Source organism: Chelon labrosus (assembly GCF_963514085.1).
Source record: "Chelon labrosus genome assembly, chromosome: 1".
NCBI classification, from domain to species: Eukaryota; Metazoa; Chordata; class Actinopteri; order Mugiliformes; family Mugilidae; genus Chelon; species Chelon labrosus.
Window position 1 is genome coordinate 6230178 of NC_140337.1, and position 25668 is coordinate 6255845.

Below are 25668 nucleotides of genomic sequence, written 5' to 3' on the forward strand. Positions count from 1 at the left end.
TTAAATAAAATGTTAATAAAATCATTAGTTAGTGTTAGTGATTATGGGATATTTTCTCATAAAAGCATTACTTATGCATTGATGTTATAAAATGCTCCAAATGCATTTCACCTGATGTATCACAGTTGTAGTAATCATGATTACTGTATTAGTCAACACTTTTAAAACCTACGGCAATAACCTAAATGGTATCCCATCAGTACAAATAATATCAAGCACTGTAATGACTTTGACATCCTAAAGTTTTTTTTTACTCAAATGATAAATCGCCAATATAAAGCAAAAACAATATATTTCAGCATGTACTCACCGATGTCTCCTTCTCCTGATGAATGAGACGTACAACAGATGAAATACGACTCTTCTTTCACTTCACACTGAACCTCCTCAAATTTATACCTTTAGCGAAGTAGGTGACATCCCCTCCCATTTACCTCATCTTCCTCCCTCCCCCTCACAGACACACACACACCCTATCATTTTCTTGCCAATACACACACATGCACACAATGTAACATAATATCTCTTTAAAGTTTTTGGTTCTGCAAATTGAACTAAAGCCTTATTTTATAGGGTTATTATATTTTGGTCTTGGAACCTACAAATACTTTAATTTTCATTTCAGTCTCACATTAGAAACCAAATATAGTTTACCAATCGTTAGTTCATTGCCAGGATCTGAAACACCTTTTCACAGTGGTATTTTATGACCACCTGTATATTCACTAACCTCTAATAATCTCTCTGTTGAATATCTGGTTTCTGGTAGCTGATCTCTGGGAAAACAAATCTTTGTCGCACAACACAGGAAGTGTGTTCCATGATTTTGGTCGTAGCAAAGTTTGGAGTAAACAGAAGAATAAGCGGGTGGTTAGCGGTAGCCAGCTGGACAGATTTTTCAGAGAGGAATATATTTCCTATGTACTGTAAACTCAAAACACAGATTCAAGGAAAAGTATGGAAACCTCCGGAATATGACTGTTCATAGATTATCTTCTGATCTACATCTGAATCACAGTTGTAGACAAATAGACATAACGTGTCTAAATTGATAGTTGCATTCTTTCTACATTGAGTAATCACTCACTCATCAGGCTGGAAAAGTCAGTCAACCCTTTAGACTGATGACCTGTAGAAGCCCCTTTAACACCAACAACTTCCGTTGTTTTTTCCGTTGGGAGACATTTGTAACAATTCCTCTATAATAAACCATTTCGGATCATCCCAATATTTCCGGGATGTAAAATTTAACAACCCTCTCAGGCCGATCCAGAACATACATTTTCTTTTTTCGGGGGTTACAAACTGCGGTCCTGACATTCACCCGTAAAATACTGAGATACAAAATAAATGTGTCTAAATAAATCATTCCCTCAGTTAATGCAAGGCGACCAGGCCTGAGACATAAGCAGCCCTTGACAATGATCACAGTCAAGATGAAGTTGGGATAAGGTTCTTGTGCTTCCTCCAAACATGGCATTCTGCATTTTTGTCCGGAGTCCAACTTTTGTCTTGTCTCCTACCTTGCTCTTTAAGTGTTGAAGAAGACCTATATGCTCAAGACGTTATTTGATTTTGCTGTCTGGTTTTTGAGAAACGTTTCTGCCGATGTATCACTGTAACCCTTGGGTTTTTCATTACCCTTTTCAGGATTGCTTGATCTTGCTCTTGGTGTGATCTTTCCAACATGCACCCTCTTCACGAGGGTAGCAACAGACCTACAGCAAAAGCTTTGCTCTTGCACTGTGGGTGCACAAAGCTTTTTCCAGTTCTGTAATGCTGATCACACTGGTCAGTCAAGCTTGAGAAGACCATCCTTTAGTACAGGGGTGGCCAACCAGTCAGAGGCTTTACTGTGTTACTGCAAAGAGCCAGATTTACTGTAAATGTCACACATCAACATGATAATGACAAAAATTTACTCCCACAGAAGTAAGACCACTGTCATTTCGCTGTTTGCATTTTTTCCCTGCCATTTTGAGGGCAAACTTGGTAGGCCCACACCAGGGATGGACAACCTAAATAATGGAGGGGGCCACAATTTTTCATCGACACTACCACAGGGCCACATAAGCGCACCTAACCAGATATTAGGTTTCTCTCTTTCTTCTGTCTGTACCCGGCTGGCCTTAGGCAGATGGGTCCCTCCATATGAGCTGGGTTCTGCTCGAGGTTTCTTCCTGTTAAAAGGGAGTTTTTCCTTGCCACCGTTGCCTTCAGGCTTGCTCTGGGGGTTTCAGGCCGGGTTTTTGTAAAGCGTCTTGAGACGATTTGTATTGTTATTGACGCTATATAAATAAAATTGAATTGAAAATAAATAAAAAAATTGAATATGATAAAACTTCCATTTTAAATATGTTTGTGTGTGTATTTAGATTATGTATATGTGTATATATATATGTACAGTATATATATATATATATATATATATATATATATATATATATATATATATGTATATGTGTGTGTGTTTATTGAAGCAAACAAAAAATAACCAGTTATTATGATTTTTTTTTTTTGTTATAAATTTGTGCATTTTCACACCAAGAAAGAGTTTAACATTTTCCCTGTATACCCACTCTACCTCACCACTACCAGCAGTGGGCACTGGTAAAAAGCCGCTGTTGTTTGCGTACTTTTGATTTGAGGTCCGCTACGATAGCAGCCCTTGCAGCTTCAGTATACTTCTCGTGTTTAATTTGTGGAACGTGTTGTAGCGGAGACTTAAATTGAAAGTTTTCATGGCAGATAGCGTCTCCAAACAGACTAAGCACATAGGTTTGCCTTTACATTAAGTGAACAGATAATCTTCTTTCACCTGAAACACACGATTTTCTCGATCAAGCTTTCCCTTTCCTCCGCTCTTAGCCACGGCTCAACGTCTTCTTCTCTGGTAGAGAAGACCCGGTGGAAGCGTGTACGAGGCGGCGTCTGCATTAGAGGCGCCATCTAGTGGCCAACTGTGTTATTACAACTGATTCAGTGCCGTAGAGGATACAGATTTGTAATTTTCAAGGGCCACGTCGAAACACAAAATTCGACATGAACGTAAGAGCCGCATGAAACCGGGCAAAGAGCCGCATGCGGCTCGGGAGCCGCGGGTTGGCCAGGCCTGCTTTAGTAGTTTGAGTAACTTGACTCCTTAACTGGAATTGAACTCCAACTAGAAAATTCCCGCAGGAAATTTTGAGAGTGCCGAGTGGGCTGTTGCCGGGGTTCTGTATTGAAAAAGCACACCTCAAATAGTATTTTTTAACATGTATATTTACACACATGAGCCACTAATTCTAGCATTAGCCACAAATGTTAGCACGCTAGCTACTCATGGCAGTAAAGCATTAACCACAAACGTTAGCAATTAGCATGATGAGCTAGCCACTAATTTTAGCATTGGCTTAGTGTGGTATAGCTTCACAATACCCTCAAATAGTAATTTTTAACATGTATATTTACACACATGAGTCACTAATTCTAGCATAAGCTGCTAATGTTAGCAATTAGCATGATGCGCTAGCCACTAATTTTAGCATTGGCTTAGTGTGGTATAGCTTCACAATACCCTCAAATAGTAATTTTTAACATGTATATTTACACACATGAGCCACTAATTCTAGCATTAGCCATAAATGTTAGCAATTAGCATGTCTTTACTACCACGAGCGGCTCGCACGCTAGCTACTCATGGCAGTAAAGCATTAACCACAAATGTTAGCAATTAGCATGTCTTTACTACCACGAGCGGCTGGCACGCTAGCTACTCATGGCAGTAAAGCATTAACCACAAATGTTAGCAATTAGCATGATTCGCTAGCCACTAATTTTAGCATTGGCTTCGTGTGGTATAGCTTCACAATACCCTCAAATAGTAATTTTTAACATGTATATTTACACACATGAGCCACTAATTCTAGCATTAGCCACAAATGTTAGCAAATAGCATGTCTTTACATGCAGTCAAGCATTAGCCGCAAATGTTAGCAATTAGCATGTCTTTACTACCACGAGCGGCTAGCACGCTAGCTACTCATGGCAGTAAAGCGTTAACCACAAATGTTAGCAATTAGCATGTCTTTACTACCATGAGCAGCTAGCACGCTGGCTGCTCTTGGTAGTAAAGCATTAGCCACTAATGTTAGCAATTAGCATGTCTTTACTCCCATGAGCAGCAGCTATAACAAAAAGCACAACTCAAATAGTCATTTAAGGCCTGGTTCCTTCTGACTGGATGGGTGTGAGTTTGATGTCATGCAGGGTACAACAAACCAAACAGGATGAGGAGGATGCAGTAGGCCTGGCTGAGAGAGCGAGACACTGAGAAGGGTCGTCCTTTATGCCCTTCTACAAACTGAAGGGCAGGTACAGGCAGCAGAGCCCTCCCAGCTCCACCTGAAAGCCAGCATCAAATAAGGAAGAGAGTGGGAGGGATCGTCACACCCCCACCTTTAAGAGGGGCATCCTCACTAGGATCCCCAGACAAAGAACGAGCAAATCGTAACAATTGATCGTTAATCATAATAATTTCAACAATAAAACTCATTACTCCTACCTGAGCAATAGTTTAACAGTTTACGGCACAGTCTTACAGTTAGAAAAACATCAATATTAAACTTAACACATCCAGGCTGTAACAAGGAATCAGCGATGAAGTGAAGACCTTCAAATTGTCCTGCGAGTCCAGCTCTTTGTCTCATGTTGGACGTCACTGCAGTCTGTCTGGATCAGCTGGAGGAAAACTATATGCAGACAAATAGACATGTCAAATAATGTTATGTAACATACTGAATATAACTCTTATGAGTGTTCAACAGCTCATTATTTATTTCATTAAAAACATCATATTATATTAAATTACTCCAATTATATATATATACTATCATTAATGTTGTTACAAGCCATAAACGTTTCCTACTTTATGTGATGGAATAATATATTTTTCAGTTTGACACAGTTTTAGTGGCTAACCCCACTAGCCTCCACGTTAGCTCGCGGCAAACTCCCGCGGGTCTGCGGTTAAATCCCGGTTAGCTCGCGGTTAAGTCCCGGTTAGCTCGCGGTTAAATCCCGGTTAGCTTGCCGTTAGCTCGAGGCTAGCTCGCGGTTAGCTCGAGGCTAACTCCGCGGTTTAGTCTCCCCATTGTAACAGTCTGAGAGTCCCTAATGTTTTGTCAGTCTGTGTCTGTAATGCTATAGTGGGAGGGGAGGTGGGGGGGTTGGAGTGGGGGGGTCATAGTGTCAGGTTCTGGCTCCCTACTATAGTCCTGTAATGGGTTTAGGGGGTCATAATGTTTTGGCAGTCTATTACTGTAATGCTTAAATGGAGTGGAGGGGGGTCATAGTGTCAGATTCTGCAGCCCAACTATAGTGCTGTAATGGCTTAAGTGGTCATAATGTTTTGGCAGTCTGTGTCTGTAATGCTATAGTGGGAGGGGGGGTGGGGGGGGTTGGAGTGGGGGGGTCATAATGTCAGGTTCTGGCCCCCTACAGTACTGCAGTAATGGTTTGAGGGGGTTTTAATGTTTTGGCAGATCATGTTTTCCAGCAGCTGCGTGTGTGAACGTGTGTAAGCTGGTTGGGGTCTGGTTGTCATGGCTACCAGGGTCAACTGCTCCTGTCAGAATGTCAGTTGGAAGACGGGGAGAGAGAGAGAAAATGCTGAAAAAACGCCTCGAACAGGAAGGACTTGTGGCCAAACCGTATTTCCAATCATTGAACCGACTTAACTTTGGGCATCTTGAGGCTTTCCTGAACGTCTACATATGCAATTTGTGGGTAAAATGAAGAAATGTGACCTATTTAAAGCGATTCAAAAAAGGTTACTTCTGCTTTCCTCCAGAAATTTCCCTGCCTTTTTAACATGGCAGTCTATGGAGCTGTGGATGGGTGTTGCTGGCGCATCTTTGTGTCTGACGCCAAAACTATAAGACTTACAGCTTTAGCAGACGGATATGAGTGAGAAGACAAATTTTCCTACGTTTCTATGTATAAATTATGTCTGTCGTGTGAAATTTGTGGCCATGGGAGCAGTTTCTGTACAGTTTTTTGACTAATTTTCTTCTCTCCTCCTCACTCTAGCTGATGATGTCATCCACTCTAGCACAAACATTCCGCGCAATACACACCCATTATAAACCCTGAAATTTGAGTAAAAACCTACACAACTCTGAGGCTTCATAGTTTAAAAACGGTAAAAGTTGTCGACAAGTGAAGTGAATCTCTGAAGAGAAGGCAAGAGTACCTACGTTTTAAAGTTCAAATGAAGTCTCTCGGTTAAAGTATGCCAGAGCAGTTCATTGTTGAAAATGTCTGTTGATTTATTTATTTTTTCGGGCTTCTCCATTCATTTCAATGGGAAATTTATCGCGGTTTTTCGCGAATAAATTCGCGAAAAACTCACGAATCCCTTATAAAAGTAATAGCACGGGATTCGGGATCAAAACACACGTTTTGATATATCATGTGTTGGGGTCCTCTCGCCGGTTCGGGCCGCATTAATCGGCGAAAAAGGGCGGAAAATGAATAATAAGTAAAAAAAATAAAACTGCAAAGAAACACGCAGAAGATCAATAGTGGCCTCGTGCCTATGGCACGAGGCCACTCCTCCCATAGCTTGCTATGGGAGGAGTGGCCTCGTGTCATAGGCACTCGGCACTAATTAGCTTTTGGTAAATCCAGTATTTTCCAGCCTGTATTGAGAAGGAATACTCAATTTGTTGAATGAAGACATGTTTAATCTATACATCATGTTTGTCTAAAAGTGTGACTAAGACAAAGATCAGACTACATTTTCTGCGTGGTGATGTGGTGGTTTGGCATAAAGTTTGATTAAACATGGGAATAATTCCAAATATTTATATATCCAATATGAGGCAACAGCTGACTTGTGACTCAGGCTAGACTTTTATTTCCAGAACTGTTGACTGTACATGAGCCAGCAGTGTTTACTACATCAATAATGCACAGGTAAAAAAACCTCCTCTGCTTAAAATAATATCAGGGCCCCCTATTGTAGGTTATTCTCTTCTGTTGTGTTCCAACGGGTTTTACAGAATTCTCTTTAGCTAAATGTCCATCAATGGCAATCAATATCTATTCAAGACCTAGCTAATAATTGTCTCATTTTAAACATTATGCATGCAACTGATAGTAAGGGAGAAAAAGGGCACACTCATATACACATACATGCAGATTTGATGTTTTATGGTATGTTTATCTTGTCTATACACATGTAAATATAATGCAGTTTCTTGGAAATAAAATGAAGTCCAGCTGCCTTTTCCCTTTGCTTTAAATATAATGGGCCTCATAGGACTCCATACTGAGCACTTCTTTTTCAAGGTGGAAATTTCTTACAGTGTGTTCTTCATAGTGCCAGGGCCGTGCTATAATTAAACCCGCTCGATTGCCTTCTACATGCTCACAATGCCATTGTGCCCTGGTCAAAGTCACTTGTTACACCCACACTGGTAGAGGAAACAGCAAGGTAGGTGTCTATGAAACAAAATGAGATTTGTAAAAGAAAGGAGTCTTCTTATGGAAACTTAAAACAGAGGTCCCTCTATTAAGCAATTTTTTGAGATATTAATATTTTCCAAACATGATATTGTCAGAATCTTCTATATACTGACCTCTGTAGAGTACATCAGGATTGTGCAATGGAGAGAAGTTTATTTCTCAACACATTTAACTGTTGCAACATTGCAAAAAAAAAAGGTTAGCATGCTTGGATCCTTCTGTGAACTTTCGGGGGGTTTGTCATAATGACATTGTTGACACAGTATATTGTGTAGGCGAGGTTACGTTTACAAAGCATACGAGACAACTCAGCGTTCATGAGGGTAATCAATGCGTGTCTAATGTCAAAGTAAATAAGTGCAGTGACTATGTACGGGACATTTCCTGGAATGCGGCACTCACATTGCTCCTCCCTACTGTCCCTGTGCTTTCCTTATCTTGACTCTCCCTTTTCCTCCTTTCTTTCTTCGCACAATCCACTTTGACCATCTGTCCGCCTGCATCGCGACAAGCAGGTGGGCCAGGTGAATGTGGATGGGTTATGGAAAAACGCGAAGTAAGAGGCAGAGATATGGGTGATGTCAGGCCGAAATCAACACCAGGAACTCTCCTCCAAAACCAAAAATCGGCTACGGATACAGAATCAAAGCATATAGCAGACGCTAAATCTGATCGCCATCAACACCAACACTCTGATATCTTCTCCTACAGCCTCCCCTCACACTCCAACACCCTTTTCACTCATTTAGAAGGCCTCTGGGAGGAAAAACTGCTCCTGGACTGCACCTTTACCCTCCAAGGAAACTCCTTCCACACTCACAGGCTCGTGCTGGCAGCTAGCAGCCAAACCCCCAATGCATTTATAGGTTCAAAGCAAATGTCTGAAACAGCAAATTGTTTGTCCCCCATTGGGTTGAAGGCTGTTTTGGAGTTTGCGTACTCCGGACATGTGACCGTGGACTTGAGTAACGAGGAGGTGATGGAGGAGGTGCTGAACGCTTGTCAGTGTCTACGGATGGAGAGGCTCATGGAAAGGTGCACGTCAAAGGTCACGACCTCTGCGGCAACAGACAGAGACAAGAGCTTTGGGGTCATTAAGGACATGTGGGAGAGAGGGGTAGGGTGTGATATCACAATACAAGCAGAGACTGGAGAGAGCTACCCAGGTAAGATACAAACAAAGATGTTGTCATGACTCTCCTCAACAAAAAAGAGTAACTGTTTGATAGCTCAAAACTAAAATGGCCTACATTACATCTAAGTTGTGTGTTGTACGTTTTTGCCTATCAGAATGTACATTGAAAGTTATGTGATGTTGTCGGGCATGTAGGGGTGTGATCATCATCATCATCATCATCATCATCATCATCATCACCATTAGCAAATAACCAGATGAGGAAGGCGATAGCAAACACTAATCCAGGTTTAAAGGATTCCATTGGAGCTTTGTCATTGACAAAAAAAGTGTGTTCATTACTAAGGCTTGACAAACACGTACTTTTGACAAGCTGATTTATTTTTTTTTATTTTTTTTTTAAAGAAATCTTGAGCTGTAGCTTACTTGGCAGACTGGGTTTACCCTTTCTGTTATAGCACATCACTACATTTTTTTCTTTTTTTGCATGTTACATCCACCAACTGTCACTTACCATCATAGAATTAATCTGGTAGTGGATATGTGCACTGTCCAATTCCAACAATGTCACAAGAACCAGATGTGTTTTGGAAATCTGTGCCAAACTATACTGATAATCTTGATAAAGAAAAAGAGATCAAAGAGATGAGTAGGAGTGCAAAAGACATTTTAAGACAAAGTGCAAAGTCCTTCAAATGGTTATACAGTATATAACCATCTAAAAATACTCCAACAAGTTAAATTGCTGTATTTACAATGCCACTTAAGTAAAAGTATCAAACGTCTGCCAACAAAGAAGAACTTCTTAATTATAAAAATAATTATCTCTGCTTGAGGCTAGCTGCTCAAAGCTACTACACGTTAGTCTCAACTGCACAATTTTGACAACAGAGAAGATAGTCAGGAATCAAAAAGACTGTAAATCTGCCTAAGGCACACTCAACCACACCTAAAACTCCCAACAAACTTTTCCACCAAGTTGAATGTTGGCAAAAAAAGCAGCCAGCAGCTCAGAGCCACATCAGCCTCGATCACACTTTAAAACTAGTGCCCAAATTTATACCAACAAAGAAGAATGTTTGGTAAAAGAAGAATAGCCCAGCTTAAGGCTAGCAGCTAAAGGCTTCCGCCAGCAAAACACTTTCAGATCAAACTTTTGACATCAGACGATATGTTTTCGTCCAATTTAATTATTGTTGGTTAACTTATTCTATAAGAATTTATTACCTGTTCAAAACAAATATAGACTATTGAGTGTCGCAGTCAGTTACCATATAGCATTTAAGTAGTAGCATAAAACATCACAACACTGCAAGTGTCTGTTACTGACTGTTTTTCTCTTGATACACTAACACCACGTTGTGTATGTGTGAGTGATACTTCCGTTTATACTTCCTCCTCGGTTACAGATTTGACTACGTTTCCTAGTATCCCTTTCCCAGAAGTGTTGATACACTTGTTGCTACCAGCTGTTGATTATGCAGGCTTGAGGAGAAAGTAGCGACGGACTACTTTCTCCTCACTAGCAACAAGCGAGTGAGAGTTTTTCCACTCACAAATGATGAGTCACTCCTTTACTTGTGAGAAGGAATGTATAACTAACTACTATTATTTCTCCATGACACATGTTCAACTTACATGTGCTGCTGTAAGGGAGAAACACGTCCCTGCCCAAATGACATAAACTGTCATTTATGAAAGAGACACTCTGAAATAGTAATGCGTCATATGCTAGTGATTATATTGCAAATGCATTTCTTGGAAATTCTCACTGGATGTTCTTTAGATGACCATTCACTGTAATTTATGAAGCACTTCTGATAAGGAAGCATTTTATCTGTTTTAATCCCTTTTTCTTTTTCATATCTTTCCCACCTGTTCCCTTCTCTCCTTCTGTGGGTCTTTATTCTTCTTTTAACCTTCCCCTGCCATTCCTTTCAGCACACCGTGTAGTATTAGCAGCAGGTGGAGACTATTTCCGGGCACTGCTGTGTGGAGGGTTACGAGAGTCCAGTGAGGACGTCGTGTGCCTCCGAGGGGTGCCATCTTGGGTGATTGAATCCATACTCAGGTTCATCTACACAGGTCAGCTAAGACTGAGCTGGAGACGGATTTGGGAGCTCACAGACGCACTTATTCAGTTCCAGCTGGAGGGGGCGCTCTCGCTGTGCATCAACTTCCTGCAGGAGAGAATGGATGAAAGCACCTGTCTAGATGTGCTGGTCCTGGCTGAAAACTATGGGCTGGTGGAGCTGGGGCAGGCTGCAGAGGAGTATACTCTAGCCCACTTCCAGTGCATCTCTGGTTGGGAGAAGATCAAGGATGTCCCCTGTCCTGTCCTGGACAGACTGCTTGAGAAGGACTCACTGTGTGTGGAGAGTGAGGTAGTATTTTTATTTACGTAAAAACTTGTAAAAGCAATTGTGTCACCATTTGTTCCTGTTTCCTTCTATCATTATCAAATGTGCAATACAGCAACGTTGCATATTCTGTGATCTTTTAGCATAATGCCAGGTTATCTCCTGCCCTCTCATGTCTTTTGGCTGCAGAGGTAATGTGATAAATCAAAGACAATGACAGGCACTGGCAGTGGTTTTACTACTAAATCATAACACTGCACCCGCGAGCTACTGCTATTAATAGGAATGTGCCCTTATGCAATTTCGCCAGAAGCGTTTAAAGGACTCAAGGAGTTTTATTGTCATTACACATGTTAGTTACCCTGGTCCCAGTGCAAGCCAAAGCAGAAACAGTAAAGGTGTAAGTACAAAAATAGAATGAAATTAGCTAACTAAGTATAAAAAATAGGCAAGTAACTAATATAAATATAGAAAATAGAAAACACAACAATATACAGCGGAGCAATATACAGAAGGAATTAAAGTGACTGTGCAAAACGACTGCATTCAGTACAAAATGTATCCATGGTTGGTTGTTGGTAGGGCAGGGGCTACAGGGGTCCTCCAGCATTCAGCAGTCTCACAGCCTCCGGAAAGAAGCTGTTCTTCAGTCTTGTGGTCCTGCTCTTGATGCTCCACAGCCTCCTGCCTGAGGGGAGAGGGACAAACAGTTTATGATCTATAGTTCCATGAATTAACATAATAGAGAAAAAATTAACATAAATCTGAGTCTCACGCAAAATTGAAACTGACTTATATGAAGAAAAGTCTGTTTCTATCTAATATCGTTTTTAACAGTTACACCGCCACAGTGCTTTTAAAATTATTTACTTTGGCGACATCTGGTGGTTAAATCTAAAACAATGCCAAATCAGAGGCAACTGGTTTCGCTTGAACTCATCCAAGTGAGCCTCTTGAATTCTGGTTTTCTAAGTTCGCTTGGATGGTTGGTGAAACATCACCTCAAACAAGTTCACTTGCCTTCGTTTTAGACACACTTCGTATGACTTTCTTTTAAAATCAATATATAGTTAAGATGAGACTCTTACATAATTATCGGAGAGCCGACCATATGCCAATACTGAGGTGCCTCCCTTCTTCATACCCAGATTGTTGTGTTCAGGACAGTGGTGAGCTGGGTGGAAGACAACCTTAAAGAAAGACTCCCGTGTCTGCCGGACCTACTCCTCCGTGTTCGTATCCCGCTCCTCAGCTACTCTGACCTCCAGGAGGCCCTAAGTTGCAGCCTCTTACGCAGGAGCTCCAGGACCAGAGGGACGCTGGAGGCCCTTAAGAGTCTCACAGACGGAAATTACAAAGGGCCTGAATGCCGACCTCGCACCTCAAACCAGGTAGTAGTCAGCAGATGTACCTAATTTGCCTGTCTGTAGAAATGTGCTCAACTGTTTACAGTATCCTCTCTTCAGGTCCTGGTTTTAGTGGGTGGCGATACTGTTGATGAAGAATTCAAGAAGAGGGCCCCCAGCCAGACCTTGTGGTTTGCTCAACAGTTCCACCGTGGTCCCGGCCAATTCAGAAGCATAGACTGGAAACAATATGCAAAGGTCCCCGAACCGGCCCGCTTCAGACACTGCGTCTGTCTCCTCAACAACAAACTGTACATCCTGGGAGGACGCAAGTACTATGGAGCCCTGGATATCCTTAAGTCTGCCGTGAGGTAGGTTTGCATGAAGAAAAATACAAAATAGAAAATAGAAACCTTGGGTATTCCAAAAAAAAAAAAGGGGTTTTGTTTGGGCCAAAAAGTGGTAATGAGAAATTCACAGTCCCTATTTGACAATAAGGGACACTATTCATTCGTATTCCTTATTAACATTAGGGATGTTTCAACAGTCACAGACCCAAAGAAAGGCTACAATTATTTTAAGAACCTAAAAACAACCAATATGACCATTTAAGAAACTTTAACTTTGGTTAACAACTTAAATCATCTAAATTCTTGCCTCTTACTTTCTGCCGATCAGCTTATCAAAAACACGTCAGCTTTTCTGTCAAGGTGGACAACAGCATTTTTCATTACGAGAATACCTGATGTTCTGAGATGTGCACATATTTGGCTGCGGATGTTCCTGTTTATGTTCAGTTTCCATGACTGCAGGGGAACTGTTGTTGACTCACCCATAGTTGCAGTGTCTCCTCCTGCATAGCCGCTGGTGGTAGCACACACTTCCTCCTGCTCAGTCCTCTGATTTCTTGACTCTTAAAAACAACAGTCTACAGAATAAGCCACAAAGCCACAAAGCTCATTGTTATTATTGGGGAGAGCTATGGGCTGTTTTTTAGAGAACTCAGAAGTGCTTTGGGACTGCTTTCAGTGCTTTGCTTTGAGCTGCTTGAACTAATCGATGGGATAAATGCAGAGACGCCCATGAGCATTAGGTGAATTTCTTTCTGTGAGGCACCTTTAAACATGCTCGAGTTTACACGGATTATGATGATTTTTTTTGCTTTGTGTAAACCATTCAAATGCAAGCACCACCTCTCTCCTCAGGTTTGACCTGACACATTGTAAATGGGAACCGCTGCCTGACATGCTGTGTCAAAGGGACTACTTTTCTGCCGTGTGTGTGGATGGAAAAGTTTTTGCAATCGGTGGCAACCGTGACGACAGCCAGTACCAGGACACTGTGGAGTATTATACTCCTGAAGAGAACGCCTGGAGGTACGGAACATACTAACCAAACCTGGGCACGTATTCCTAAAGATTCTGAGAATCCTCTCAGAGAGCTTCAATTCAATTCAATTCAATTCAATTCAATAATTTATTGCCATATCAACACAGTTGATTGGAATTTGTCTTAGTGCCATTCCAGTTAAAAGGACAAAACATACAGTACATGAGAAACAATCACATAGACAATCATTCAAACCAATAAACAGCTGTAAGAATTTAAAACTTTTAAAACTTCCCAAGTGTCTTGTGCAGTTCAGTAGAGTGTATTTAAAAGAGGTCATTTAGAAGCTCCTAACTTAGCCTAAAAATTCCTAGCTAGGAGTCTTAGCTTAGGAGTGATTTCAGAAAATTCTCAGAGAACTCTTAGCAAGGAATGGACAGAAACTCTTATCTTAGTGAGGAGGTGTGGTTGACCCTGTTGAGTCATCATTTCAGAAGGTGTGATTGGTTGATCCTAAAAGCTAGATAAAAATACACTTTTGGTGATAATTGGCCTAGAATGGAGCGTTAAATCAATAGACTTAATAATAGAATCTAATCTCTATGAAGACTGTGTAATTATAAATAATATTTTACATAAAAATAAATAAATACCAAGCTATACTTTAAAAATTATCCTATAAAATGTGTGATTAAACTCAGGCCCGCAACCACAGTATTCACATGCTGATAGTTCTGTTTATCTGCTTCCTTTCATTCATTCATTCATTTACCATGCTGGTCATTTTTCATGCATTTGGTATTAAGGAGGGTAAAATGGCTCAGCTTTCATCAATTTCTGTGATTGCTAACTGGCCTAGAAGAAGCAGTGTTGGTTGGTGTTCAAATCTTCCAAAAACCGAACAGCAGTGGAGAAGAATTGAAGTAGGAAACCCAACTGGACAGAGGAACAGTGTTTGCTTCTGGATCAACTGGTCAATGAGAATAAAAATGTTTTGAGACGTAGATTTGGCCCCAAGTCATCACTGCTGCATTGTTGCATTTTTGTATTTTTCCTGTTGCTAAATACCTCAGTGTTGTGATGACTCTCAATTCCGGTGATATTGGGATTGTAACAAGCTTGATTGTCATTCAGTGTTTGGAGAATTTCTCTCCTGTCTCTTCTTTCAGCCATTTTCTTCTCTGCTTAAGAAACTCCTAAGCCTCCTAAAAGTCCTCCTCCCTGCTCTTAACAGATCTCACCTTAGGAACTCTCTTAAGAGCTAAAAATTTTTAGGGATACCTTATATCTTTGCTAGGATCTACTCTTAACTTTGAGGAGAAATTCTTAGAAAACATCATGATTCTAAGAATGTTCTTAGAATTTGGCCACTAGGAGCAACTCTTAGCGCTAAGAATCTTTAGGAATACGGGCCCTGAAGAGAGAGGGATGTCTGAGCTGTATTTTAGCACATTGTATACTTAGGGAAACCTGGATTTGACTTCAATGACACAGTGTTCTAAAGTCTTCATTGACATTGTTGCATTGGTTGTATAGTTACAACTAGAGAAACTTTTGTCTTGAGTTCTCGTGTCTTTAAAACAATATACAAATGCTGTCTTTGTTTACATGCAGACGATAGTAAGTTAAAAGCTAACTTAAACTGCAAGGTTGTCGTTTGTGCCTGCAGGCCAGCTCACCCCCTGAACACAGCTGTCTGCGGTCATGCTGCAGCTGTACTGGATGGGCAAATCTACGTCTCCGGTGGCTGTGACCCTCATTACAGTTGCCTCTCCTCTATGTGGAGCTACCACCCTTCCCGCGGCTGTTTTCCAAGAGCACCCATGACGGCGGGAGCTGGACGCGCGGGCCACGTCATGCTAGCGTACGGCGGGGGGTTGGTGGTCGCTGGAGGGCTGCAGCCGGTCCGGCTGGGCTTTGAAGACCAACTCCTCTGTGAGCTCTACGACCCGACACGCGACGCCTGGTCCTCTTTCCCCACCCTGCCTCAACCACATCTGTCGCCAGGAGCAACTGTGCTTGATGGACGGTTGTATGTGGTGGGAGGGTCTTCAGCAAACACAGCAAGGGATACCGAGTGGGTGCATTGCTATGATCCCAAGGAGGAATGTTGGGAAAACCTAGGTGTTATGCCATACCCATACACTGATCTGGCAGTGTGTTCCCTGCCTTTTCCTGAACTGGTTAATTAGAATTAGAGTCCTTTAAACATATGCTGAAGAAACTCAAATGCCTAGCGTTAGTTTATGTACTACAATAGACAAACATTTTTTTTTCGTGTTTTCTTTTAAAAGTAGTAAGTACACACAATGATGACACGGCTGGCCCTTCCTTGGCTGTTGGAGTGTCCTGCACTTCTGGCACAAGTCGGGCCCTTACTGGCGACTTTTACGCCTTTTTGAGACAGGTCACAAAGGGCTTACTCTCAGAACACACACTTTTACACATTTGTACATCAATTGAACAGCATGTCTCAGCAGAGGCCAGTTCTGTATGATGTCTTGTAGCTCTTCAAAGCCTCCAAGCTAACCCTAGCCTTTTCCCCTTTTAAATGATACACACTGACTACTGATAGCTGCTGGTGAGCAGATTTATTTCCTTTCATAAATGCATAGTACATGCTAAATGACAGCTTGCTGTCATCTTTGACACATGTTAAGTCCAGATGCATGTTCCATGAAGTGACAGGCTGATGGCCTTCGCAGCCTGGTGAAAATCTGTTGGCCTTTGTACTTCCTTGATTCTTCTTTGGCTTCTGAGGTTACAGATTGCAGCCAACTGGACACCCCTCATTCAATCATTCCTAAATTCGTACAATAATCCCTAAAAATGCGGGGAAAAAAAAGTGTTCGTTCTGGGCTACTGTACTGAAATCTCGGCTAACTAACCATTCACAGCTTAGGTACCATAATTAGACAGCAATACATGTTTTACGGATCCAAAAGTTATTTAACAGAACAAACAAAGCAACATGTGCCAAAGCAGCATCGAATGAAATCAAATTACTTTTGTGTGAAAGCTCCAGAAATTCCAAATACGTGAAATCAGTTTTACCATTTGACTCACCAAAACATCAAACAAAAAGTCAGTCTGAAATGATGCCAAACGAGGTCACTTAAACCACAATGATAAATATTTTACCTTGCACGACACTTTTGCCCTATTTCTCTTCTGATTATTTAATGTAGCACACTCAGAAACAGCTTCCTGTCTTCACTGACAGAGGCTGGTTAGAGCTAGAAATTGGGTTTTAAATAGATGTATGCAGTGATAATAAAATGAACATTTCATCTACATGAACTCTTGGCCTTTTTCCTTCCCTTTTATTGTATCAGTATTTCTATGAAGCTTGCGTCAAACATCAGAAGAAGTTTCTGGGATTTTTGTCTTCTTCTTCCTGTACATGGAAGTGGTATCTTGTGAATGTAGTGATAACCTAAATACTGCATTTGATCTTCTGTAATGTCATTCATGACGTCTTGTTCCCCTTTAGTACGTGTCTAACAACCATTCAAAGGGCAAGAAATGTTACAAGAAAGTGTCAACCACATCTGTAAAAATAACTTGTTTGTTATCTTGTTTGCCATTTGGTTTTGATCTTGTCCAGGAGATAATTCCTTCATGAGAAGATTCCGTCTATGGTCTTTACGTGATTTCACATAAATCAAAACTGTCCAATCTGCATCACACTTGGCGAGCGTGTAACTTCAACTCAACTGTAAGTAGCCTTATTAACATGGTGGTTGTGTTTCTTTCAGCCTAAAGAAGCGTTATTAATGCAAGGATGATCGCTAAGAGAGGCCAAGATATTGGATTGCTAGAGGACCCAAGGATGTGCAGTCCTGCTTATTAAAAAACAAAACAAACAAAAAAAAACACCTGCGAGCTGCAATCGGCTTATTCCCAACATGTATAGTGTATAAATTTTGACTATGTGATTTTGAAAAGAGGGCACAAACGCAAGACACAACATGCAGGATGTAAGCTTTGATGAAATAGAGCAAACAACAAGAACAGGGAAGTAGCAAAACTCAACCTGACCCAGACAGAGAGAGAAAACAAGAGCAACAGGAAGTTAACAATGAAAACTCAAACCATGATGTGCTGTATAGTCTATATGTATGAATATATTCATATGCTTCCATATAAGTACGCCCTACATACTTGGAATCTAATCAGATGAATGACAAAGGTCATTTTATTATATTTTATTTAACATTTTATCAGTAGAATCCATCCTCAGTCAAAGCCCAGATTTGAGTGAATGTGTTCAGAGAGGATATTATATCAAGCAGAAATACAATTCAACCATCATAATCTCATAATACATGTTTCATTCGGGTTACTTCATGCGTTTGGTTGTGGTAACCATCCTATTTGAGAATGCATAATTCAACTACGACTCAGTTGTCACTGCTGTTCATGCTGCTTTGCACCTCCATCATCCCACTTCCAGGTGGGCTTCTACACTGCAGGGCAGTTTAAAAGAATTTCGCTTCACTCACCACAAAAACAGGTTTAAGCTTCTTTTTGAAAACAGGAAGCTCATAGGATGGGTGTGTTGGGTCTACAATATTAAGATCAGAAAGGATATCCGGCTGTACTGGTTTCATAAAGGAAACAAGAAAAATAACAAAAAAAAAAGAGAGATGATATCAGCAAAACATGGAGGATGTTTCTTTTTTATACAGTGGCCCATGCAAATGTCATTTCTTGAAGTAATTTCAGTGCATATTTGTACAAAAATAATTATTTATAATGTGTTGCACGCTGTTGAGCTTTAAACAACACAAATAACAAGCAAAAGAAATGAACAAAATCACATTTTTAAGTCACACTCAGTGTGAGTACATCCAAAATAGGAGGGACACTGGTCACCACAATGCACCAGTTTGACAACTCATCAGTCTGGTATATCACATTAAAGCTTGTTGCCTTTTTTTTTTTTTTGCTATTTGTCTTAAACCAAAAAAACAAAGCTAAAACAAAGACAGCTGGACTTGCTGGGGTTTGTTTAAGACATTTCATCATTCATTCAAGTAGCTTCTTCAGTACTAAATGACTCTGCCCTTTACTGGGTCAAGTCTCACTGGGTGAAAAAACTGAATCAAATTCCTTCAATTACAGGTGAGTATCTGGTTGGTAACAGATCCTAGTCGTGTAAATTTCAGGTTGGCACCACCCACAGATGTTCCCTTTAAAAACCTAAACCACCTACCAGTCATTTATAATTGAAGAAACCACTTGGATGAGTCCAGTTGCCTTGGTTTGAGTTAGGGATATACCATGACGGGGATGACGGAAAACATTCATACACATACAGCAGCTATTTATATCATTCCACATAAAACTTCAGGCGTAAATAATACTCTAAACTAAAGTAGCGGAAAGGAAATTTAAAGTATAAACCAATAAATAATAAAAAGACAAAAAATACACTATATTACCAAAAGTATTCGCTCACCCATTCAAATGATCAGAATCAGGTGTTCTAATCACTTGGCCTGGCCCCAGGTGTATAAATTCAAGCACTCAGGCATGCAGACTGTGAAACAAGACATTTGTGAAAGAATGGGCCGCTCTCAGGAGCTCAGTGAATTCCAGCGTGGAACTGTCATAGGATGCCACTTGTGCAACAAATCCAGTCGTGAAATTTCCTCGCTCCTAAATATTCCACAGTCAACTGTCAGCTCTATTATAACAAAATGGAAGCGTTTGGGAAAAACAGCAACTCAGCCACGAAGTGGTAGGCCACGTAAAGTGACGGAGAGGGGTCAGCGGATGCTGAAGCGCATAGTGCAAAGAGGTCGCCGACTTTCTGCACAGTCAATTGCTACAGAGCTACAAACTTCATGTGACCTTCAGATTAGCCCAAGTACAGTACGCAGAGAGCTTCATGGAATGGGTTTCCATGGCCGAGCAGCTGCAGCCAAGCCACACATCACCAAGTGCAATGCAAGGCGTCGGATGCAATGGTGTAAAGCACGCCGCCACTGGCCTCTAGAGCAGTGGAGACGCGTTCTCTGGAGTGATGAATCACGCTTTACCATCTGGCAATCTGATGGACGAGTCTGGGTTTGGAGGTTGCCAGGAGAACGGTACATTTCAGATTGCATTGTGCCAACTGTGAAATTTGGTGGAGGAGGAATTATGGTATGGGGTTGTTTTTCAGGAGCTGGGCTTGGCCCCTTAGTTCCAGTGAAAGGAACATTGAATGCTTCAGGATACCAAAACATTTTGGACAATTCCATGCTCCCAACCTTGTGGGAACAGTTTGGAGCGGGCCCCTTCCTCTTCCAACATGACTGTGCACCAGTGCACAAAGCAAGGTCCATAAAGACGTGGATGACAGAGTCTGGTGTGGATGAACTTGACTGGCCTGCACAGAGTCCTGACCTGAACCCGATAGAACACCTTTGGGATGAATTAGAGCGGAGACTGAGAGCCAGGCCTTCTCGACCAACATCAGTGTGTGACCTCACCAATGCGCTTTTGGAAGAATGGTCAAAAATTCCTATAAACACTCTCCTCAACCTTGTGGACAGTCTTCCCAGAAGAGTTGAAGCTGTAATAGCTGCAAAAGGTGGACCGACATCATATTGAATTCTATGAGTTAGGAATGGGATGGCACTTCAGTTCATAGAATGAGTAAAGGCAGGTGAGCGAATACTTTTGGTAATATAGTGTATATATATATCAAATCTGTAACAGTTACATTTCAGTCAAGCAAAACAACAGCAGAAAACTATATCCTAAGTGGACAACGCAGTCTCATGGCAGTTAGTAAAATGCAATCAGCCAAACTTTACAAAATAATATATTTCACCGAGCAGTATGTTTCTGTTTCTACTCCTCAAGCCCGGTGAAAATCTACAAACCTTAGCTGAGGCTACTCAGCTATTATTTCAGCATTGTTTTTGAATAACAACAGGGCTCCAAAATTTAAATCTGCCAAGCTTCTTGGTTTCTGAAAAAGACATATATTTGATTTCAGTCTCTTGAGTTTTCACTCAATTTATTTATGAGCATGACATATTTCACCTTCCATATGATCTGAACAGCCTGCTATACCTGTGTATTTGCCAGACCTTCAGATCTTTCTCATATAATAAAAAACAAGAAGCAATATTAACAACATAACTGAGAAAAGAAGGAAAAAAATGCCATGTGGCAACTCCAGAAGATACTTTGGAAAATCAGCCCTTATTCAGACAGTCTTTCCTCACTATAGGGTGATATCAATGACATGTGTGAGTCCTTTGATTGAAGTAACATGTCATGAACGTCTGTAATTCTTGCAGCAGCAGGCTTTTGGTTGTAGTTTACACTATTAGTCAGCCAACGGTTAACGTTCTTCATCATTTTTGAACAGCACTATTTTGCCAAGCTCAAGATGTCAAAAAATGTGACTCAACTTTCCTGCTAACTTGTTCCCTTTTCACTCCAGTGAATCTCGCAGAACATCTGTTGACAGCTCTGGCCCTCAACGCAGCTCAACCACATGAAATTTTGCAATGTAAAAATTTCAGTGGGGCGTTGTGAAACAAAGGTGCAGAGTGATGCACGCAACGGTCAACGAGACCATGCTTTGTTGAAATGTGTCTCATGAAATGTCCTGTTCATGTCGCTGAACATTCATTGCATAAGTACTAACAGTATGGATAAATGGAAAAAAAAAAAAACAGCAGAATTTCTAACATTATGAAAGCTTAACAAATTTCTTCTTGTGTCTCTGAAGTCACTGCTACACAACGTCAAACGCCAACGTCAAAGCAAAATACATGGCTATAAAATGCGCAAACTGATCTTTTTTTCACCTCACATAAATAAATTCTATTGAAATTTCCATTTTCTGGACCAACAGTGCAGCTAGTTAATGAAAATAACAATGATTTAGGTGATAGCTTGTAGAACATTTTAATTCGCCATAATCAGCAGTTTTGTGTATGTGCTTTCTGCGTAAAGCTAGCTATATTCATTTATTTTTTTTTCTTTGAAAGAGTAATTTTTCTTCCATATACTCACTTCTAATTCTTTTCCATTTATGAAACAACAGTTTATTTGTTACTGATGTTCAACATTCGCCTGGAAACGTGGTCGGGAGTGGTTCCAGCCCAAACAGGGAAGTTATTCTGGCACCACTCCATTGGGAACTGATTATGCTCTTGCAAAGATCTGCCGGGCCAATCACATCGTTTGGTGTGGGCTTAATGCGGTGATGGACAGAAGAATTCAGAAGTTGAACTAGCTTACAACAAAATTGGTCTGATTGGTTGTAGGACTATCCAGCTGCGTGCAGATGTATTATTTCTCAGTATAAGTTAAAATTCGCCCCATAATAAAATCCAAATGGCGCGTTACCTACGCGAAGCTTCAGTCTAAGTCTAAGTCTAATGTGATCAAGCTGAATAAGAGTAAACTCTCAAAAAAATAAAAATCAGTCTGTGTCAAATTCTGAATTTAGCCCAGGATGAATAGCTTAAATGCTACTCTACCTGATCAAGAGTGGCCAAAGTCTTGAGTTCAGGCTCGTCCATCTCCTTTTCCACCACGCTGCAATTCCTCTCCTTGTTCTTGCTTTTGAAGGGCTTCCCCAGTTTGACAGACAGCGTGTGCAGGACGGAGCTCTCGTCCGGCGAGGAGCTACTGCGGCCACTGCGAGTGAATGTGGACGTGCTTCTGCTCTCCGAGTTGGTGGCCTCGAAGAGCCTGCCCATGAAGCTGAGCCCGGCCTGGCGGATGTGGGAGCTTCCGGCGAACACGTAGAGGATGGGGTTGACGGCGCTGCTGAAGTAGGCGAAGGCCGTGACATTGGGGCGGGCTGCTTCGGCGGCCTTCTTCACTGAAGTGCTGTTCTGCAATTGACCAGCCACCTTGGGGATCGAGGGGAGGATAGGCAAATTTTCAAATAAACGCCTGTATTCAGTATATTCATTGATGTGGCCAGCATAACAAGTACATTTCACTTATAAAGGCGTGGTTAAAAAATAAAAAACTGAGGCTAGTGGAAGGACCTGCTCAATAATAGCTGTAAAACCAATATTTCCACATCCCTGCTCCCGTCCATACAACAGTGGTTCCACCAATTAGATTTTCTTTTCAAGAAAAATACTGCATTCACTCACTAATAAATAGCTTTCCTTGAACTATTTCAGTAACAACTGTGATTTTTATATGTTAGCTTTTGGCAGTTGTGACCTAGGTATGTCTGAGAGATAAGTAACTCAGACACTTCAGTTCCTCAAATGACCACTAGGCTAGTTCCAAAAGCGAATTAACCCCAACAGACCTCCAATTTAAAATGTCCAACTTCAAGAAATAAACTTTTTTACAACCTGGTACAAACCAACGTTTTGGTATCTATAGCTTATTTTCTCATTCATGACAACTGTATTGGGAGAATTTACAACTATATGAGGGGGAGGGGCTTATGATTATGACATGACTTAACAGAAATCTAGGGAAGACCCAACACACATGTCCGAAACGCAACCCAGTTTCTCAACCATGTAGGTGAAACTCTGATGATGTAAATGCAAAGCTTACTCACCTCTATGATGTTGACAATGTGATAAGGCAGCCAGAAGATCGCAAAGGCAGAGATGATGAGGAGGATGAGGCGGCTGCCCTGTGCTCTGCGCTGAAACTTGGCATTTTGCAGTCGGTAGATGACGGAGGAGTAGCAGGAGGCGACGAGGGAGAAGGGCACCAGGCAGCCCATGGTGGTCTCAAACACGTACTGGAAAACCCGGTGACCCACACTATCCCCGTGGTTCAGGTGGCAGTACGTTCTGTTTGATGTTGGACTCTTTATTGTGCTGTCGGAGAAGCAGAGACAGAACGAAGGCAGATGAGACCATTGTGAATCAAGTTTGTATGGAGGTTAAGTAATGACGAAAACATGAAGCAGCAACAAAACAAAACAAAAATAATTAAAAATGAAGTAGGTGAAAGTGTTGTACTTTTGTAAGATGTAATTGCTGATTCATATTGTATTTAGGCTGCTCAGCCTTAGAAAACATCTTTCGTGTTTAATACTTGACTCCACAGTTTGGATTTATGTTTGTTGACTTAAACATTTGTAAGTAGCTGTGATGTATTTTGTGGTGAATGAACTTTCATATACTGTACATGCTGCCTACTCACTGAAACACATCTCAGTTGAAAGTAGTAGTAGTAAGGAAAATACAAAAACAAAACTACACAACCCACGTATAGAAAACAGGTGCAAGTACCACTTCACTTTTATTTCACTCACATCTTTGTTCCTGACCTTTAAATTAGAAGGAGCAGAGTCATTTTTGGTCTCACCTGCGGTAGAAAAGCATCGGCAATGACAGGAAGAATGCCAACACCCAGATGAGGAGCAGTAGAATTATCAGGGAGCGCTTGGTTCTCATTCTCTGGGACAGAAAAGGCCTGGAGACAGCCAGCCAGCGGTCCATGCTCATCAGACAGATGAGGTAGATGGACACATACATGTTTACATTTGACAAGTAATGCACCAGCTTGCACGCCGCCGAGCCAAACTCCCAGTTCAACCTGCTCAGGTACCGTATGAAGAGAGGGGCGCTGAGCAGCACAAAAGCGTCCGCCATTGCCAGATTCAGCATCAGCAGACATGTCACCGAGCGCTTCTTAACCCGGCAGAACACCGACCACACCACGAACAGGTTCCCGGGGAAGCCCAGTAGGAACGCCAGCGTCAGGATGCCGATGCCGACCTGGGCTGAGATGGGCAGAGAGAAGGGATGCTGGACAGAGCTTGAGGTGTTTGTGCTGGACGCCATCAGGATCGGCTCTGTTGAATTTGACTTTAGCAACTGTGAGACTGACACGACAACTCTAGGGACAGAGAGGAAAGAAACAGGATGTGTTGCTGAAAAGTTTGTGAAATCTGTGTGTCACGGCTGCAAAACATTGTGCAATCTTTTTTGTTCTGGGTCACAATCTGTTAATCAGATCAGTGCATGAGAAAGCGTCTGTCTTTAATATTCAACAAATACTTATTCATTTTAGGTGTACAGCCGACACAGGCACCCAATACAGAAAATTGTACTGTAATTTAGACTTTACAGATGTGGTAAAATTGAGAGTGCTTTCATAATATACATTATATTTTACTGCATGCAATTTGTGTTCAGTTGTTCCCTTTTCTTGTTGTTTTTGTCAAATAATTCCAAAAAGGTGGGCGGGGCTAAGATTACAAGTATTTTATTTTAGGTTTTAGAGATGTGGGACATCAAAATAAAATACGCTAGCACCTCATCAACACAGGTGTACTGTTCCTTCACTTCCTTCGTGCAAAGTTACTGCACATAAAAAAAACCTGTTCTACTCTCTAAACTGATGTGTTCCCCATGAGGCTGTGGCAGTTGTAAGTAATTCATAATGTAATATTACATTTTTTCAAAGGCAAAGTCATTTTTTTTTTAATCACCTGAATGATATCAAGCTCACACACTGACCTTCAACTGGTGCTCTCGTTCTTAAGCCGATCAGTCCTCCACCAAAATGTCCATCTATTTTACTCCTTGCCTGAACTCCTCAACTTCCCTCCCAACTTTGAGAAGCAGAGAGAAACACACATAAGTAAATATATCTGTTTATAGATTGTGCAACAAGGGTCATGTGAGGGGGAAATCCACCAACCACAGCTTGAGCTAACCTTTTGAGGCAGCTTTGGTTCCACCTCCACATTAAAGTCCACTATTGTGCTCTAGTAAACGGATGCTTTAAGCACTAGGTGATACCGGTAGGCACACCAGCTTTACAGGAAATATTAATTCGACATTTGTGGAGCCATATTTGCTCTGCAGTCTGACAGAAGGCAGACACTATGAAGCTAATGAAGCTAATGCTGTTACATTATGTCAAATATTTGCACTTCAGTGACACATTGATTTAGTGCCTCACGGTACAACTTAAAGAAGCAGATATATCACAGACAGTCATAAAGTGTTGTGAAACTGCTGCCATATGTTTT

At 41.2% G+C, this 25668-nt stretch overlaps 2 protein-coding genes across 2 annotated transcripts; one reads left to right on the plus strand and one right to left on the minus strand.

The window, feature by feature from the left end:
• The first annotated feature begins 7687 nt into the window (after window positions 1-7687).
• On the plus strand, window positions 7688-16181 carry LOC311486204 (kelch-like protein 33). Its single transcript, XM_084541985.1, has 6 exons — window positions 7688-8678; window positions 10589-11031; window positions 12156-12398; window positions 12474-12724; window positions 13559-13729; window positions 15352-16181. Exons 1-6 carry the CDS (start codon window positions 8054-8056, stop codon window positions 15872-15874), a joined length of 2256 nt encoding a protein of 751 aa, XP_084398111.1. The 5' UTR covers window positions 7688-8053; the 3' UTR covers window positions 15875-16181.
• Window positions 16182-19801: 3620 nt separating this feature from the next.
• Window positions 19802-25646, minus strand: ltb4r (leukotriene B4 receptor). Its single transcript, XM_084552790.1, has 4 exons — window positions 25151-25646; window positions 23994-24527; window positions 23233-23500; window positions 19802-22555 (listed from the first exon to the last, which is right to left on the minus strand). Exons 2-4 carry the CDS (start codon window positions 24470-24472, stop codon window positions 22169-22171), a joined length of 1134 nt encoding a protein of 377 aa, XP_084408916.1. The 5' UTR covers window positions 24473-24527; window positions 25151-25646; the 3' UTR covers window positions 19802-22168.
• Window positions 25647-25668: the final 22 nt, after the last annotated feature.